This window comes from Zalophus californianus, chromosome 3 (genome assembly GCF_009762305.2).
Source record: "Zalophus californianus isolate mZalCal1 chromosome 3, mZalCal1.pri.v2, whole genome shotgun sequence".
In the NCBI taxonomy this organism is placed as follows: Eukaryota; Metazoa; Chordata; class Mammalia; order Carnivora; family Otariidae; genus Zalophus; species Zalophus californianus.
The window spans coordinates 185,549,304-185,569,238 of NC_045597.1; the positions used below are offsets into that span (position 1 = coordinate 185,549,304).

Here is a 19,935-nt window from a genome sequence, read left to right on the forward strand (position 1 = left end):
AAAATTTAGATTTGACTTGGACAGTCTTAATCCCGCTGGTAAGCCAACATCCATCTGAACAGACACACCACCCGTCTGAAGTTAAATACCCTGCCCTCTTTTTCTCATACGTCCAGCCCCCACCCTGATTTCTCCACCCAATAAAATCCCTGCTCCCCCCAACCCACTCCACAGTGGGATTTCCAACGATTGAGAAATGGCCTTCTTATCAGAGAAGGGTCGGTCAAGTATAAATACAATACAAATTATATAAAACTGAGCATTTCCTTTTATCAGTTCATCTAAGTTATGATATTTGCATCAAATATATATCTCAGAGAGTGTGTCTTGCTGTGTACTTTCCATTTAATTTAGCAAAATATTTAGCGTATCTCGGGAAAAAACAGAGGAAGTCCCCTAAGTAGCCTGGAATCATCCTGAATTATTTGTAATGTACACTTGCACATCCATCATCACACTGAACCCTCACAACACCCCTGAGAGACGAATGCTGTGTCTGCCCCCCTCCAGGGGAGGGCTGTTGGAATATATGAGCAGACAGGAGAAGGCATTAACAGCAGGATGCAGGGGGCTACTTAGAGGGCACAGGACTGGGGTAGATGGAGTCTGAACTTGAGCTTGTGTTTCTGAGTTGAGGCTACATGAGCAACAAGCTCTAAGAAAGCAGCTGATGATATGGGCCTGTTTAGGGGCTGGAGTTACAAGTTCCAACTCCAAAAATGTTCTGTGCTGGGGGAGGGATGAAGACAATGCAGGATGCCGTCAGAATGCCAACCAGGGGAAGGGTCCTCTGGAAACTGCCCAGGAGTAGCCCTTGGGAGAAGCAGGGGCAGTGGGGGTGGGGATGGCTCGCTTTATGAAGTCCATTTCCACCCCAGGACAGAGGAATCTGAAGACAGCTAATTGAGCATGTGGTAGTATAGCGAAGGCTAAACTGCAGATTTAAGTACATTTGGGAAAGTGAAAAGTCAAAAGGGAGGGAGAGGTGGGTGTGGGGAAGAGGAGCCCCAAAAGGAGCCGTTATCCTCAAGTTACTTGTGATTCGGAGGCTCAGATGTAGCAAATCGCTTCCGAGGTGCTGTGCCCAGGGTCCTAGGTCAGGCCTAACTCAGTTGAGAACAGGGTTTTTCTGAGAGACCAACATTCAGGGCCTCCAGTTGCGCACAAGTCCTAGAGAACGCAGACTAGAGTCAAAAAGAAAGCAGATTCGAGCTTTAAGTACCAATGGTCACACATCCATGTCGCTTTGTCCAGAGCTGGGATACAGTCTCAGGATTTCAGAGCACATGCTTTGTCCACACTGAGTGACTTTTAGAAATCAGTTTTGATCATAAGTAAAACCTCACCTAAAATGGAGGAAACAGTGTTGATGTCTAGAATTCCGATTATCTGAGCAAAACGCCCTCCCCACCTTCTCTAAACACAAAATCAAGGCAGAAGCAGATGTCTTGTCGGGTAGACTTCCATAACTCACCGATGAAGTGGTTATGTCCTAAGGCGAGCATCTCCTCCAAGAGGACCAGGCCCCCGGGGGCCTGGAGGAGAGTCACACTCCGTCCATCGATGAGGGAGCACTGTTGGAATCCCGTGGCCGTGACCTTCCACAGCAAAATCAGCGAGGCAGTGGCATCTTGCCGAATTCTGAAAACAGGAATGGAGTGAACCAGAAGTCCCTTTCAGAAAAATTCATCTTAGGACTAGTCCGTCAAATTTATAAATAAAAATAAAATGACATGTGCAGCCACCAAGGTCTCGGGAAATCGTTACAAAGGTCTGTCTCCCACTTGCTTAAAAATAGACCACGAGATCACGAATGGATGATTCACCTTTGCGTAACAATTGTAATCAATAATAAAAGGGCATCTTGAGTTCTTTTAGAGACAAATCCTTCTGCATCCACACAGTATGGAGCCCTGCTTGAATTTACTATAAATGTGTCATGCATCCCCAAACAGCCCCTGAGTTGTGCTGCCCACATGAGCGACAGTGTGTCACGACCCATGCTTCGGGCTTCTCTTGGCCTTTTTCTTGTTTCCAGGGTAAAATCAAAGAATGGGATGCTAGAAAGCAAATCAGCCTTGGCCTCAGTTCGCCTTTCAAGCTCAAACTTGGAGCTACGGTCCCTCCCCAAGAACGTCCTGTCCCAGCTCCCAGCCTTTGTACGCTCATGCGCCTGGTTCACGTGCCATTCTGCAAGCCTTAACCCGCAGATCACCTCTTCTCTGGGACCCTCCCTGACCCTCTTCCCAGCACCCAGCAGCCGCCCCTCCCCTTTGTCCGTGCTCCTGGAGAAGCAGGTCTCCACCTGCAGGAGATCAGCGTACTCCGCGCGCAGAGCTCCTGGCTTGCAGCAGGGTGTTCAATCGGAGTTTGCTAAAAGGTTGAATTCATGAATAAATGAAAGTCTCAGGGGCTAGCGACCCTTACAAGTGAATTCAGGGCACCCAGAGGTTATTCGGCACTTCCATCTCACTCAGCCTGGGTCAGCCTGCTATTTTGCCCAGTCCTGCAGCCTAGGAGGGTCTTGGAGAACTTCCAAGTTTGTTGAGACGGGGTAAAAAAACAAAAAGCATCTAAAGGGATAAAAGATCAGAACTATTTGGGAAGGCTTATGAAAGTCAGATCATATGAGCCAGACGAGAAAGCGCTAGGAGAAGGTTTCATAAACCTAAAGGAAACTCCGGGTCCTTATTTCCCTAAAGCTGGCTCTTACTTCCGTCTGTATTCTGAGCAGTAAAACACTAGGACCGGGGTCCCCCTGCTGGTAGAAGTGGAAGCTGCCTCAGAGGCCACACCTTTCTCCCAACGGGGCCTTCTTCCCTGGGCAGAGTTCACTCTCCATCCTGACTCGCCCCCCAGCAGAGTGAGTTCAAGGCTCCAGGGGAGGGGATGCATTTCAGCTCCATTGTGCAGAAGGTAAGGTGGGCAAAAATGCTTCTGTATAAATGGAAGAGGTCTATAGTGCCCACTGCCCCCTTTAAAGGGAGCTGATACAGCGCACTAGCTCACCAGGATCAAGTGTCCCTCTAAAGTCCCTGAAAACTGGCCAGCAAATTCCCATTCGGTTGCATGGGGATGGGGGGTGGGTGGGTAATAGCAACAGAGAAAGGCTGAGCAGTGGGAGTTGTCAGACAGGAATGGGTCACTCCGGGGCTGGCTCTACCCGCCACTCCCCACCCTCACTCACCCCCCCGACACACTCCTGCCTGACACACAGCAGGTTCTCGGCCCTTGCCTCTTCCCCATCCCCACCAGTGACAGTGGGCAGTACGTCATTTGAAAGAGCTTAAGTTGAAAGCAAAGCCAAACAAAATACTCTCTCCTCAGATGCTTGTTTTTAAAAACAAAATTGTAATGTTTGCATTTTAAATTATGCCCATGAATTTAACCAGTGGCCCACTAAAATCATAAGAGGCCAAAGAATTTTGGAAGCAAAAGTCATTTGGGAAGTGAAGGGTCTGGCTCTGGATCTTATCCAAGGCCTCAGGGTTTCTGATCCCACACCTTACTCATCCCATCCAATTCCACAATTCACCATCCCCAGCCCAGCTGGATCCCCACTGCAATAGTCTCCCCTGAAATAGGTCCTTCCAGGTTTTGAGTGATTTAGGCCACATCTACACATGGAACTCCATTCATGATTCCCACTAGACTGACCAGTGACATGGATGGACACAACCCCGCTTAGGGCCACCATATCGAGCTTAACGGTTTCTAGCTGCAGGTTTTCTTACTTGACTGAGGTGTTCTGTGGCACTTCAAAGGATACCAGGCGGCCACCAGCAGAGCTGTTAGAACTCGCATTCCCACAGGCAATATCTGGCATGACCTGGGGAAGAAAGTGGGGGAGAAATAAATTATCGGGGTCGATCGTAATACAAGATAATATTACAAAGCAAAATCCCATGAGCAGGCTTTGGATGACACTGCGGTGAAGACAAAGAGGGGACAATGAAACCTTACAAACTCAAAAGCAAACTAAAGCTCTGCCATTTGATTTTCTGAAATGCCAAAGCTTTCCTGAGAGCCATCTACCCATTCTTGGATTGCTATCACTGGTGAACAGGGTCCTCTCTTCTGGTTAGCGAGCAGTCACTGGCCCCTGCTCTAGGCTCAGTCTGGGGTCATGGGGGACTAACTGCTTCCAGAACAAGAAGGCAGACTTTGAGGACTGGCTTACACACAGCAGGCATAAACTAGGAAAGCAAGCCTTAGAACGAGCAATTGGCAAGAAGCACCTGGTCTGAGTGACCCTGCTCCTTGCAGAGGTGGGTCTTGGGAGCACAGGCTAAGGCCAAGGAGCTGGGAAGCTGCCTATTTTTACCCCGTGGACTACCCCTTCATTTTGTAAGTGACACGCTCCCAAAAGCAACATGCTGATGCCTACAAAAAAGGGGCTCAAGAGGCGGGGAGTAATTGCATTCTTCCAGAAAACATGCTGTGAACACTGGAGCTGTGTCCAAGTGAGGTGGTTCAGACCAATTTATTCATTTATTCCTCGTGCTATGAGCACAGTCTTCCCCCAGGAGCGTCAAAACAAAGTGGTATTAAATGTATCCCTCATCAGTGAATTAACTGAGAACAGTACAGGAATTCTCGGCCCTTCCACCCATACCCAACACTTAGAACTTCCGGTCCAGAAGGCCTAAGGGTTAAGTGCCATGGAGAAGGCCTGCCATGGATATTCAAAAATGCAAGTCCCACCTGTTCAGTTTGTGTTAACTGACAACTGTTACATCAATCTCAGTCCCTTAAGATTCCAAACAGCTTCATGTTTCTGAAGCCTCATTACTCAATAAAAGGGGAAACCCAAATATTTTCCCATCTTCCCCTGGCAACTTTTTAACCTCCTTCTTGAACAGCCTAAGAAATTACAGCATGCTGGGAAGATGAGGCATTTCTTTCTACATTTACTAACAGTAGGATAGCATGTCTTTAAATACATAGATTTCAATGGCTGGTTGGGGAGAAACTGTCTTTAAGCGACACTTCCTTGACAAACGTAGAATCAATCGAGTTCACATTTAAGAAGTGAGTCACTCTGCAAGGAAGGTTCAAATCAAAACTTCAAAGCGTTTATTAAAAGTCTGAAATCAGAACACATTCACAGTTTTTTAGGTAGGCTGAAAACACTGTCCTGCAGTCTGAATATGGCCTTCATAAATTGTGTGGCAATGAAAAAAAAAATGGGTCAACTGGTTAGAACTACCCAAGAAAATAAAAGAAGAAATGCTGCCCTGTCTCTTTTATAACAATAAGGGAAACTTCTAGACTTATTCCTTGACTCTAAAACTGCTACACAAGATCTATGTGCTTTGTCATTTAAGCTACAAAACCAGTAATAATATATGATCACAGGTTGTCATATAAAATACAAGATATGGAATGGAATTACACTCTATCGATGTCACCTCAAAGTCATGACTTGGATTTGTTCCCCGACTCTCCTAGCTAGCAAATTTATGTTGTATGGCAACTTTCAAGGGTCTGCTGAAAATTCCTCGACATGAGACTTTCGATGAGCTTGAAAATACAAGCCAGAACCAGACTGGACGAGATTCAATAAACAGCATTTGTTCCTGCCAAAATAGATAAAATTTGGAAATTTCATTCTCAAATGCATTCTCAAAATATTTTAAAAATCACTGATAGCATCTCTTTTTAAAATCATATTGGCAGCAAGGCACCAAATAATGAACAAGAAGTTAAGCATAATATTAAGGAAACTTTGGTCAACAGTGGAGGGTCTGCCCCCAATCCAACACTGTCTCACAGAAACGTGGATATCGTTCCAGAAAAGAGCTTCATTCGTTTTCTTTCCTTGCTTACTCTTTTTATGCCCACAAAACAGTCATAATTGAAGTCTCCTTCGTGTAACCAAAAGAGATCTCCTACACACAGGTGCCCAGGGGAAGAAAGGTAGACACGTGGTTTTGTCAAGGGGGCAACTGAAAGGTCTTCTGTTTTTTATTGCCAATATTAGAACCACTGGAATTATTTTAACCACACTGGCTCCTTACGCAGGCAATCAAACGTTCTCACCTCCACTTGATCCCATTTCATTTCTACAACTTTCTGCCCTGTTTTGGGCTGCCAGGTGGGCAGGGTCACGGTGGCCTGAGAGCGGGGCAGGATGATGTCGGGCTCCTGGGTGGCGGGGGCAGGCTGCAGCTGCCTGGGGGCCATGGACTCGGTCCAGCCGGAGGCGGGGAGGCTGGGCAGCGCCTGTTCACAGTTGGGACCTTCATAGCCTTCGTGGCAAATGCAGAGGTAGCCCCCCGCGCTGCCGCTGCCGCCGCCGCCGCTGCTGCTGCTGCTGCTGCTGCTGCTGCTGCTGCTGCTGCTGCAGTTGCCATGGTGACAGGGGGTGCTGGCGCAAGGATCCGCCACGAGCTGGAAGGAGACCATAAATGGATCAATTAGTCCCTCGTAAGAAGAGCGGTGCCATTGCTGGGCAATTAGCTCTGTGTCTTGGAGCTGCTGCTACAGGAAACGCTGTTCCTGCCGTATTCAGGGCCTGAACTACTTGTGCGGTCCGTGGGGGAGCCTCCCAAGGTCATCCCAACGTTAACCCTTCCGCAGATACCAGGCAACCAGCAAGAACGCACCTAGGGAACAGCTTCCCCAAACCCAAGCCCCTAAATAATGTTGATTTCAGCAACACATTATTGAGAGGAATTTTCTAGGGCGTAAACATTTAAAACTGAGGTTCATTAGGAAGATACCAACTTTGATATTTTTTTTAGCCGCCAGTCATGACAAAGGATACTAAGGATCTCAACTGGAATCTCCTTTTCCACCTTCTGAACCCTTGTAAGGTTTCCTTATGAGAAAGGACTGCCCAACTAACTTATCTCCCCTAAAGATGTGCTTACCTGTGTCTCCCAATTTCTACCTGATGAACAACCCTTTTTAAGGGGATGTTATTGAATTAAAAGCTTCCAAAATGATTGCCCTGCGTGACCATTTTAGCCAGAGTAGAGCATGGTGAAGACTTACATGAAGCAGAATTTTATGAAAGTTTCTACCTATTTTGGAGGGTGATCACAGAGAAGTGTCACCCTGCTGGATATGGAAGATAAAAATTCTCTCACAGGTCTTTAAATTGTGACAATGTTTCTAAGTAAAATGTCTACCCCTGAGTCTTTTGCTACCTGTGAATCACCATTTGTTATGATTTGGAGACATGCTAGAAAACAAGGAAATGATCAGCTGCTTCTCTTGAGACATCTCAAAGGGTTCGGACATGTTCTCAGTGCCTTATTCAATTATCATTTGCTTCTGTGAACAGAAAATTAGACCTCTATCTGATGTACCCCCAGCCTTCTCAGGGCTGATCATAAAATAGAATTCAGTAAAGAATAGACTACAGAGAAATGAGACCCTCAATTTCTCTGGTTGAAATGAATTCACACATAAACACACGTGGAGAGAATTCTGCACAGTGAAACAGCTTCTCATCCTGCTAATGATCCTTGTCAGACAATTTCCAACAAACTCCTTAAGGAATATTGAGGGACTTGCGGTTGAATAAAATAAAGCTCCAAAAATACCACAATGTTCTCTGCTATCACTTGGCAATTCCTTCACAGAATCTCAGTTAAAAGGAGATGGACTAATATCTGAGGAAAATATTTAAACTGTAAATTATTTTAAATATTTACAATCATTATCAAGTTAAAGTAAAACCCAGACTCCTTCCATGTCAGACAAAGCTCTTCCTGATCTGGCCCCTTCCTACCTCTTCCCTCCTCCCTAACACTCTCCCCCTCCACCCGCCTTTCTGTCCCTAGACTTTGCCGAGATCATTCCCACCTCAGGGTCTTTTGCACCTCTTGGGCCCTCTGCCCGAATGGGCCTTTCTCACAAGCTTTGTATGGCTCTCCACTTCATTTCACAAAGTTCTCTGCTCATCTTCCACCTCCTCAGAAAAGCCTTCCCTCCCTACAAAATCTAAAATAATCCTTTTTTTTCTCCCATAAACTTGTGAGCTCTGTGAGTGCAGGGACTTTATCTGCCATGTTCATGGCACTATTCCCAGCATGTCAAGGAACAGGGAAAACATGGCAAGGCTTTTTTTTTTAAGTGTTGACAAAATAAAGAGATCAACTGATATTTGGAAGGCAAAGCATGATGAGAGACAGATGTGAACTGCTTTCTTTTAGCTACAATATTGTTATCTCATTTCTGATTTATTTTTAGGAAGTCTTCATGGAATGGGTCTTACCTCAAGAATTATTTGACAGGAAGGAGAATTTATTATTTTTTTTAATTAGCTAGGATAAAGGGGACATATAGCCAGGTTTCTGAGATCAACTTTTTTTAAAATGACATCTGAGGTTGACCTAGATGTCACAAATTAAGATATTGAACACAGGCCTGAAAACAGAAAAATACGTTTAAATTATTTAAATTCACTGAAGAGATGATTACAAAAATTAACTCGGGAAATCCAAACCTCCATTGTGAAGTGGCAAGTGAAATGTTCCTAAGGCAAAGACCAGCTATCTGATGGCCAGAGAGGCCCTGAGGCTCTTGCTGCATCATCACAGCCCACTGCTGGCCACGGCCCTCAGACAGGCACCTCCTCCGTGAAAGGAATGCAAAGCACAGCTCCCATCTGCACAATAAAGGCCACCGGGCGTGGTGACACCTACCCCTCCCTCTAAGGTGGCCTTGGAGAGTTTTCAAAGAACATCGCTGTATAGTATCTCATTGGTGCTCACAACAACTTTGAAATAGAGGACTTTTCTGAACCCCTATGACCATTCAGAAACAGGACAGAGGTGTGGAGTGACCCATCCCAGCCACTATAAAAGAATGATGCCTGAGCTGTGTCACATCTTCTGACTCCCAGCCAAGAGTTCTGGCCACAACACAGCACTACAACTTTGATAGTAAGTTATTATCCTACCAAAGACACAATCCCTGTGGAGAAGGCCAAAGGTCAGTGTTCTATTTCTATAAGCCACAGAAAATAAGTAAGGATTAAATGTAGGCCAGTGAAGACCATCACTTCACAAGGCTTCTTTGCAATACAAGTATAATGATAATACTCAACACATAATGATTGAGGTCTTATTATTTGACATGAACTATACCAGATCTGGAGAAAAAATGCTAAAAGGAAAAACAAACAGAGGCAGTGTCCGTCCCTATAGAATTTATACCCAGCAACCTAGTATGAGCACTAAGAACAATTGCAAAACTAGTACTACCTGCCATTCACTGGGTACTTCCTGTGTGCCTACCACGACATTCAGCATTTTACATCTCCCGGCACTCTCCTACCTCAAAGCCTTTGCACTGGCTGTGCCCTCTTCCAGGAACACTCATTTCTCATGGCAGCTTCCAAACCTCCTTTGAGTCTGCTCAAATGTCACCTTCTGATGAGGACTTCCCTGGCCACACAATTTAACTGTGCAAAGTCTCCACCCCTTGGTACTGTTGATTCCTCTCTCTCTGCTTTATTTTTCTCCAAAACATCTATGATGTGCTAATATATTGTAGGGAAAAAAGTGACCTATTTATTATATTGATTTTGTATCTTCCCCACTAGCCTGTAAACCCTGTGAGTTAGATTGCTTTCCCCTGTTTTGTTTACTTGAAGTTCCCCACCCCGCCCTAGGAACAGTACCAGGCGCACAGGGGCTGACAAATGAACAATGATCCAGTGACTGACCAAGTGAATGAATGATATTATATGCAAGTAGCTGCCAGAGCCCGTGAGTGCCCTGCTACATGAAATGGAATTAGGATTCTCCAAGGCCCGGTCCCAGGTCTTGAGAATGCAAATCAAGGAATGTCTCACGTATCTGTCCTAGAGTGTTTTAGAGCAATTCAATAACTTTAAATCAGCTTTAAAAAGGGGGGAAGTCTCTGTTGACCCGAGAGGTAAGGCAGAGACAGCACAACATCCTGCCTTTGCCTTGATAAGGGAGGGCAGAAAGAGTAAGGGCTCAGTGGGGGTCACAGATGGCCCCCAACACCATGGCACCAGTCCTCAGAGACCGTCCACCAGGTGGGCCACTGCTGAAGCCCGTCACCCTGTGCCAGTGGATAGAAACGGGTGCAAAGGGCAGGTCCCCATGGCAATGCCCAATTCACCGTGCTCCATTCCACCAGGTAGAGAATAAAGAGCTGGAAGGAAAATATGATGAGAATTAATTATCTCGTTTAAGAGCTGCTGTCTTCATCCATGAGCAGGATGCACGAGCAGCATCGGGATGAAGTAAAGACTGATTCATGGGCTGCCAGGAGAGATGCTTCTGGTAAAGATGACAAAAGCTAAAAATGAAGCTGTCCGTTGTACGGATTTCTGCACGGATTCACAAGAACGACTGATGTGATGGAGAACACGTGCGCGCATGCGCACTGGGACACAAACCAGCGCTCAATGCACTACATGGTCATCGATCCCTTCTTTAAAGTAATCAGTTCATAGTAATGCTACTTGCTCGGGTCGTCTATTAGCTGCTTCCCCAACAATGACAACTACCTGCCATTGTACTCTCGAACACTTCAGGCTAGTTTCACTGAAAAAAAAAGAAAACCGGTCTGTTTTGATTGCATAACAGCAAATCTAAGATAAAATGCAATAATCATCAACCTGTTGTGGAGGTCACTAACTACCACCCTGGAATCCCATTAACTTTGAACTACAAGCAGGAAACAATCAAACTGCCAAAAGATCATAATGAATAGACTTGACTTTGGGGGTACTCAAAATTTAACAGGTGATGTTTTTTCTTGGCTATAATTTCTAGTCTCCAATGATGGGGTGGGGCTGATTAAGTCTTTGTAATACCAGCTCTAAGGGAGAATAAAGAGAAAGCCGACGGATTAATGCTGTTCTGCTTACCACCCACTAGCAAGCTCATTGATGAAATGCTGCTTGTTATTGCATCATTAATCACCTATGTAAGCCAACTTTTTTCACATCATACAACTAATCTGAAACTATTCTTTTCATATTTTATTTTAGACTTTTCACCTGTTTCAGATCATTTATACTGCAAGCAAGAGCTTTCATGGGGATGCACGCAGGGCATGACGGGAGGCCAGACCAGAGCGAAGAGGCCTGCCAACCCCACAACTTGGGATGTGAAAGCCCTCTCATGCGACACGTTAGCCATGACCTGTTTTCCTTCCTTAAACTGCTGCCCCCGTTTTCAGCAATTCTAATGCCCCCCGCAGCATACAAACAGAAGGATGAAAGGTCAAATTTAAAACAGGCATAAAAAAGGCCCATTTGGAGGGCGCCTGGGTGGCTCAGTCGGTTAAGCGCCTGCCTTCAGCTCAGGTCATGATCTCAGGGTCCCAGGGATCGAGCCCCATATCGGGCTCTCTGCTCAGCGGGGAGTCTTCTTCTTCCTCCGCCTCTGCCCCTGGCTTGTGCTCTCTCTCGCTCACTCTCTTTCTCTCAAATAAATCTTAAAAAAAAAAGGCCCATTTTTAGGGTCATTAGACAAGGAAGTCAAAGCTAGCAGGACTGCCTCAACATGGAGCCCATGAACACCTTCATCCGCATCGCCTGGGTGACCCTGAGATAGTGCCTGTGGAACCAGCTGCCCAAGGGATCCTTTCACACTGGTTTAGAGAATGTGACCTTCACTCTTACTCATTAAGGCTGGTCAGTGATTCATGTGACATTTATTGAGCACCAGGTGGGGTACCTAGAATTTAAGGGCCAAACAAGGTACCTGGAGGAGAGGTCAGGAAGGTGAATAAAGAGCACCTCAAAGAGCTTGCGGTCCAACAGAAGGTTGGACATATTCCTTGGGACTCCCTGAGCCATCTATTTGGAATCAATACTCTGCTTATATGCACGTCCACTATTAGAATCCTGTGTTGGATGAGCTAAAGTCCCTAATGCTGAGAGAGAACGTGGGTTTGACAACGGCAGGTCTGTAAGGAGCAGACAGGAGTAGATCTCAGAACTAGTCTCTTTGAGGTGACGTGGCAGCTCTCAGCAGGACAAAGGCAGTGGCAAGGAGTTTTCTGATGAAAAATGGATCAGCTGAGCAACCAGTCCTGGCGTCAGTCTGCACAGGTGGCTGAGAGGCTCTGGCCAAGTCACTTGCCTGCTCTGGACACACATTCCACACGCGTTAAGTGAGGGCTTAGGGTAGAACATCTCAAGGCCTCCTCCAGCTGTGGGATTTTGGATTCTATTGACAGCCACTCTGTTTTCATTGACCCTGTTTGCAGAGGGTCCAGACAAGTACAGGGCAACCCTGAAGCCACCTCCCTCCCTCATGTATACCCATTGCTCAGTGGGCAGAGTCGTCCCGAGAATGAGAAGGGTCTGAGGTACCCGAACCCAACAAAGGCCAGAAGGAGGACATCGATGGAGCACACGACATGACCCAGGCCACACAGCTCACTAAGGGGACGTGGTGGACTCATGGCACTTACAGGGGAGAGAGGAGTAAGCTGCAGGCAGGAAGAGAAATACCTCAGGGACGTCTGTGTGTGGCATTAAGAAATAAGTAAAATAGGGGCGCCTGGGTGGCTCAGTTGGTTAGGCGTCCGACTCTTGATTTTGGCTCAGGTCACAATCTCAGGGTCGTGAGATCGAGCCCCATGTCAGGCTCTGTGCTGCCTGTGGAGTTTGCTTAAGATTCTCTCTCTCCCTCTCTCTCTGCCCCTACCCACCACTCATGCTCTCTCTCTAAAAATTAAAAAATTTAAAAAAAAAGAAAGAAGTAGAATGGGAATTGCTTTAGTAATTTTTCTTAGCAGAAAAACCAATTAAGGAACTTTTTATACAGATTCTGATGCAGATATTCATATCATAGGAAGAGGGGTGCCTTAGTAGTCAAGGAACAAAAACCAAAGCCTTAAAGCAGTATTTCTCAACCTCAGCACTCTTGACTCTTCAGGCTGGATCACCCTTTGTTGGGGGGGATGCCCCGCACGTTGTAGGAGGCTTAGCAGCATCTCCCAACTCTACTTAGCAGATGCCGGAACCCATCCTGCCCACAGTGACAGTTGTGATCATCAAAAATGTCTCCAGACGTTGCCAATGTTGCCCGGAACAAAATCACTCCCAGTTCAGGACCATGGCCATCAAGGAACAGACGGATGCACTTCACTCCATCAAAATGTTTGAAAAATCCATATGATTCTATAAATCAAGTCAAAAGGTAACAATATGATGGGGGAAAATATGTACAATGTATGACGAAGGACTAAATCCCTTATTATATCAATTCCTACATGTCAACAAGACGCCTCAATAAAAAGGGCAAAGAAATAAGCAACACACAGAGAGATGTGTATGAAATTGTGCCATTTTTTATATTATTTTTATTTTTTTAATAAGATTTCATTTATTCATTTTAGAGAGAGGGAGAGAGAGCACAATCAGGGGGAGGAGCAGAGGGAGAGGGAGAAGCAGGCTTCCCGCTGAGCAGGGAGCCCGACGCAGGGGCTCGATCCCAGGACCCTGATATCATGACCTGAGCTGAAGTCAGACGCTTAACCAACTGAGCCACCCAGGTGCCCCTTTAAACACAAAGCACAATGTCATGTGCTTATTTGTATGTCTAAGTGCACACACAAATTTTTTAAAAGTGGAACGGACCATCATTTTAGTAATCTGAGTAGCAGAATCGGTTCAGGAGCTCTTTAAACCCCAGATTCCCCCACCCCAGGCTGCTAATCAAACACTCTGAGGGTGAGGCCCGGAAACCTCTATCTCTCACCATTCCCCAGATGATTCTGCCATACCTGGTCCAAAACCCAAGACATAGAATTTGTTGGTGTAAACCAAGGGTTGCCACACAACAAGCGCAGGGCAAATCCAGTCTGGTTTCGGAAATAAAGTTCTGTTGGAATACGACCACAGCCATCTGTTTACATGTGACTACTCTTGCATTACATGGCAGCGGAGTCACTGCCAAGGAGACTCTGGGCCCATAAAACCTATACAGTATTTATTATGTGGCCCTTTAGTTTGCCAATCAATCCCTCATCTACATGATACTGACTCTGGGGTTCACAAAAGGGAAAAACAGGTAGGTGGGCTCATCGAGAAAGACTTCTAAGGAGAAAAGCTTGAACAGAGCATTATACAACCGATAGCGATTCATCTATTTTTCTCCCCACCCAACTCTCTTACTGGGTTGGCATGCCCCAAGTGATTGATTACGGAAAGACCTCTTGGCAATATAGCTTCAGGTGAGAAGGGACCGGACGCTCTTTTAATCATAACTCTGTGCAAGAATTGGGCAGAAGGAATCTTGGCAGTCTGAAGGGAATACTTATCTAGATAACCCACCACCAAGCAAGACCACAGTACAGGGCCACACGCCCAGCTCTCCTTCACTGGAAGGAACATAGGAATTCTCTCCCTTCCCTCCCGGCCAACCACTGAACCACATGAAGATCAATGATGGGAAGCCCACTGCAGAAGCCAGACACAGAAACAGGCAGAGCGCTGGAGGAAGGTGGGTGGGAAAGAGCCACACAGACCAGGGGTCTTGAAATAGCAGGAGAGTGTCTACATTGGCTGGCCCACTGGGGAGACGGGGCCCATGAGAAAGACGATTCCAGAATTTGGAGTTTAGGGTTTCTGGCAAAATGCTAATGAGCAGTTGCACTGAGATATGGTAGAGAAAGCCTGTCGTTTTATGCCCACTTGTGGGTGATCGTGGACAAAGCAAGAAGTTTCCTGGGACTCTTAGTTCCTCAACCATAAAAGGGAGGGACTAGAGGGCCCTAATGTCCTTCAGTCTTAATACGAGTTATTCTGTCCAAAAAGCAATTGCTACTGGTTAGAAATGTCATCTTCATGCTGAAAGACAAATGAACACTGCTGCAATCCAACTGTCACAGTATTTTTGCCTTAAAAAGGAATTTTTCCCACTTCGTTCAATAAAGATCTCAATTATATTCCAACACCAACTGCTTACCCACTAGGAGTAAAGTTGTGGAAAAAAATCCACTATGGTGCTTATGCCAGTAGTAGAATCTGCCAAGAAATGCATCCCATGATATCCTTTTTCCAAATCCAAATAATAAAAACACTCATTCACTTTACTGAATCAAGAGCTACATGTCTTCATAAAATACACATTCTCGTGTTTGGGTATTTCTTCACCTCTGCATTAGAGACTCTAGATCTACTTGAAAACTTATCCCAGTACTAATCTGGGCAGTCCACTTTTCCCCTCAATTCTGAGTTGATTTTCTGGAAATCAGCCGGTCCTGATCTTCACACGCGGGTAGAGTTACTCCTTATAAGTAGGCTAAAAGGAAATCGCAAGCAGAACTCAAATTTCTGACTGTGAAATGAATCCATTAAAAATAAACTACATGTCTAATTATTCTCCCACTTTTTCAATAGGATCTCTTTAAAACATGCTCTGTTTGGAAATGATCCTGAGATGGCCCTACCCTCGCTTTAGTCTGGCTAATGCACTGGGTCCAGAGTCATCCTAATGAATCCTGAAGCCCCACTCAGTCACAGATACATCCAGATTTAAATAACCTTTCTTCAGAAACCCTTTGTGCCTCAGTTTCCAGAGTCAACTGAATCCTCAGGGATCACACTCCACTGCATTTACTGGTACAGGCACACGGAGCCTCAAACAAGATGTTGTCGCTTCCCTTTGCCTTTTAGTCATTCAAAGACCAGTTTCTTGAATCAGAAACTTATAGAACAATTCCAGCACATACATTTCTTGTTTCGCCTGTCATCAGACTCTCGTACATCCTGGCAAACTCCTTTCACAAAACAGCAATGCCATGAACACAGGAAATATGTCAATTTTTATCCCCCTGCCTCCTCAGGAAAAGACGCCTGCAGTAGACTGGGAATTAAACTTCCCGTGAAGGTCATATGATCACCACAACTTAGGCAGGAAAAGCATTTTATTAAGTTCAACATTCACTTAGAGTGAAGACTTTTAGAAAACTAGGAATAGAAGGCATTTCTTTAATCTACAAAAAAAAAAAAAGAACCTTCAGCAAATGTAACACCTATTGGTGTTGAAAAGTTTCTCACTGAAATCAAGAAGAAAGCAAGGATGTTTGCTATCGCGGCTTCCACCAAACATTGCACAAAGGTCCTAAGCCAGTACAGGGAAGCCAGAATAAAAGGAAAGATTAAGGATTGAATAGGAAAAAACAACTGTTGTGACTCACAGACTGAATGATTATGCATGATAGTTATTAGAATATGGAATGTCAGAAAGGTTGCCAGATACAAGGTCAAAAAATTTTTTAATTGCATCTCTATTTATCAGAAATAAACAAAACTAATATATTTAAAGGTGTTGTTTACAATATACCAAAAAATCCCCCCAAACCTAGGAATAAACCAAATGAAAGAAGTGTATGGCCTCAACAAAGAGAACCAGAACATAGCAAAATAGCATTGAGTAAATTAAAGAAGACATTTGTAAATGGAAGGGTATTCTAGTCATAGATTAAAAACAATATTACAAAGATTCAGATCTTCCCCAAAGTGATCTAAAGATTCAATGGAATTGCACTAGAAATCACAATAGTGGTTTTTTTTTCTGTTCTTTGTGCAAAATGACCCCCAGACAGTCCAAAGCCTCTTGAATAAGAACAATATTGATGGCTTGCTGGCATAAGAGATCAGGAATTTTAAAGCTACAGTCATTGAAACACTGGAATAGTCAAGAACTAGAAAGATCACATACGGACACTTCATTTATGGAATAGGGTAGTACAATAAATACAGTCTTCTCACTAGATTGATATCCATATGGGTAAAAAAATTAAGCTTGACTCCTCCCTAACATCATCCACAAAATTAAATTGCAAGTGAATTGTAGGTCTGAAGTGAAAGGCAAAAAAATAAAGCTTCAAAATGCTAACAGAATATCTTCATGATTTTAGAGTTTATAAATTATTAATAAAAAGGATACAAAGAGCACTAAGTATAATGGAAAAATTATTAATGAGTTGGACTATACCAGAATTACAAACTTCTTTTTATCAAAACACACCAATAGGGGCACCTGGGTGGCTCAGTTGGTTAAGCATCCAACTCTTGGTTTCAGCTCAGGCCATGATCTCAGGGTCATGGGATCGAGCTCTATATCAAGCATTGCACTCAGCATGGAGTCTGCTTGGAACTCTTTCCCTCTCCCTCTGCCCCTGCCCCTGCTCATGTGCGCTCTCTCTCTCTCTCTCTCTCTCTCAAATAAATAAATCTTTAAACACACACACACACACACACACACACACATACCAATAAAAGAGTAAAAATGCAAGCCAAAGAATAGATGAAGGTATTTGCAATACATGTAATCCACAAAGGGCTCATCTCCAGAATAAAGAATTGTTTACATTAATGAAGGCGGCATGGTGGAGACAATGCCATAGAAAAATGGGCAAGAGACCTGAACAGGCTCATCACAAAAAAAAATGATATCCAAATGGCCAAAAAATCATAAGAAAAGTTCCTCAACATCATTAGTTATTAAAGAAATGCAAATTAAAATCACAATAAGAGATTACTATGCATTTACATGAATGACAAAAATCAAAAGACTGACAAAGTCAAGCGTTGATGAGGACATAATAAAACAGGAAGAATAAATCAGTGGTGGATCGTATGTTGGTACAACTGCTTTGGGAACTATTGGGCATTATCTCCTAAGGTTGAATGAATATTTACCTTCTGACCTAGAAATCCACACCTAGATATATGCCTAATAGAAAAACAGGCAAATGTGCACTGAGAAACATATACAGAATGCTCATATGTCCATTCATGAGTGCCAAAATGTGTAAACTACTCAAATATCCATTGAGTCGGATATATAAATTATAGTATACTCATACCAAAGAAGCCTCTCCAGCCATGAAAAAGAAAGAATTATAGTCTTACAGAACAATAAGAATAAATTCCCCAATGCAACATTGTTTCCATTTGTGTGATGACAACAAACAGCAAAACCGAAAGATGAAAGTTGGGACAGTGGTTACCTTTGGGGGGAAGGGAGAGGTGGGGCTCAGAAAGAGGCTGAAGGGCGCCATTCTCATTCTTGACTTGGTGGGTAGTTACAACGGTGATCATTTTATAATACATTGAGCTGTACCTGTTGATTTGTGCACTTCTCTGTATATGTGTTATACTTCGCAATTTAAAACAAAATTTAATACCTACTGTATACACATATCAGGTTTATTTTGACCCACTAGGCAGTTAAAGGCAAGCCCCACCCTTAGCAGCCCCTTTCACTTAATTTGCGATGTCTTTCCCCATTCATTCAGTCAGTTCAACCATCATCCAACGCGCTCTAAAAACAGGGCCCCGCACAGTCAGGATTCTAACTTCTTAGCATACCGATCCTAGGAATTCTGTTAGGAAGCTTAGAATTTTATTTCTTAAAATAAAGGTGAATTTGTTTTAATTAATGATAATTCCTATATCTAGCAATGATATGATGGAAGAAGCAATCTCATAGGCTCAGTATGGTTATCATGGAAAAGTTCTGGCCATGTATCTAGAAACAGACAGATGAATGGCACAAGCCTTCAGGTCAGCGGCTAGTGGGGAATAACAGATGAGTACACCATAGCTTTATCACAGTGAAGTCAGAGCCATGAGACGTGCACAGCATGCTATGAAACACAGGCAGTGAGGCACTGGACTCACCGAGGCAATTCAGGAAATCGTCCAGGGTAAAGTTAAGTCTCACGGGTCAAGAAGGAGCTATCCAAGGAAAGAAGTGCAAGAAAGGGGGCTTCTGCCAGGGTAACAGCAGGTGCAACAGCCCTGAGGGGTGAAAGAGGTGGTTTATCGAGACCACTACAAGTACTTCTACTCAACTGGGGAACAGGCCACACGCCAGTGAGCTTCCTAGGTCGTGTCTTTGCCATCTAGCAATTCTGTGGCCAGTGGGACAACCTGAGGGAGGGAGGCAGGTAACTGTCCTTGGCAGGAGGCCCTGTCTTGTCAAGGCTGGTGTCAACTGCACCCCTGTCTTAAGAGTTTCCTATACCCAGAGTTCCCCTTCCTGAAAGACCCCTGGAGATGCTATGCTAGCAAAGGTGATGAAACGAACTTGCCTTTGCCCAAAAGTGAGCATAAGGCTCCTTCCTGACACTCCACCCAGGTGGTGGACACTGCAGAGGGGCTCCCGGATTCCACAGAGACTCTCCCCCAGCACAGCGGCCACCTGAGCAGGAATCAAGATGCGGCGGCCTCTCTGTTTTTCCCCTGGCTTAGCCTCTGTTCTAGAAGTTTTAGAAAGCCAGGGGAACAAGGTAAGCCAGAGTGAGGACTCCAGTCAGTCTCCCTCTTTCAAAAGAGCCTTCCATTCCGGCTGGGGACCCCAAAGGTAGTCTCCAAATATTAAAATGTGCTCATCTCTCCATCTTTGAAAATAGGCATAAGTGACAAATGACACGTAGGTGGGGTAGGGGAGCAAGGAGCTGCTAACCCAGGCACAGAGCAGGCCCTCAATCAGTATTTATTGTCTGAATCAAAGAAAGGGCATTGCTTTCTTCTAGAGCGTTCTTCACTCAGAGCATTTCCCACCAGGCGTGGTGTTCCATACCTGCTAGGCTTGGTAGCCCAGGATCCTGAAGAAAAGTTGGCAGAGAATCCTGCAGATGCCCATGATACCAGGTGAAAGAGTACAAATCAGGGTCACCCTATTTGGGAAAGGCTTTTGCTTGAAGCTGTGAAGTGCTTCACATGCTCATGTACCTGCTGGCCTCTTAACTACTTTGATGTGTGTTTTTCTCTCCACAGGCACGAAAATTCCCTTTGCTCTCTTTTCAGTTTTTCTAACCTTAAGTGGAAACAGCTGCTCTAATTTTACTATCCATCTGCTCCCCGAGATGAGGACAAGAATCAGTGGCTCTGCAGATACATCTAAAGTCTTCACGTTGTCGAAACTCACTGACCTGGGGATAAGCCTTCTAGAATCAGCAGGCTTCACA

The 19,935-nt window shown here is 44.7% G+C and overlaps 1 protein-coding gene across 2 annotated transcripts in view; it reads right to left on the reverse strand.

The window, feature by feature from the left end:
* DNER (delta/notch like EGF repeat containing) overlaps positions 1-19,935 on the reverse strand; it is a 296,900-nt gene that overhangs the window by 163,618 nt on the left and 113,347 nt on the right. For both annotated transcript variants that reach the window (XM_027591453.1, XM_027591452.1), the window contains exons 2-4: positions 6,043-6,393; positions 3,735-3,829; positions 1,475-1,641 (exon numbers count right to left, since the gene is read on the reverse strand). In XM_027591453.1, coding sequence (XP_027447254.1) covers positions 1,475-1,641; positions 3,735-3,829; positions 6,043-6,393 — 613 coding nt within the window. The remainder of the gene's footprint in view (positions 1-1,474; positions 1,642-3,734; positions 3,830-6,042; positions 6,394-19,935) is intronic.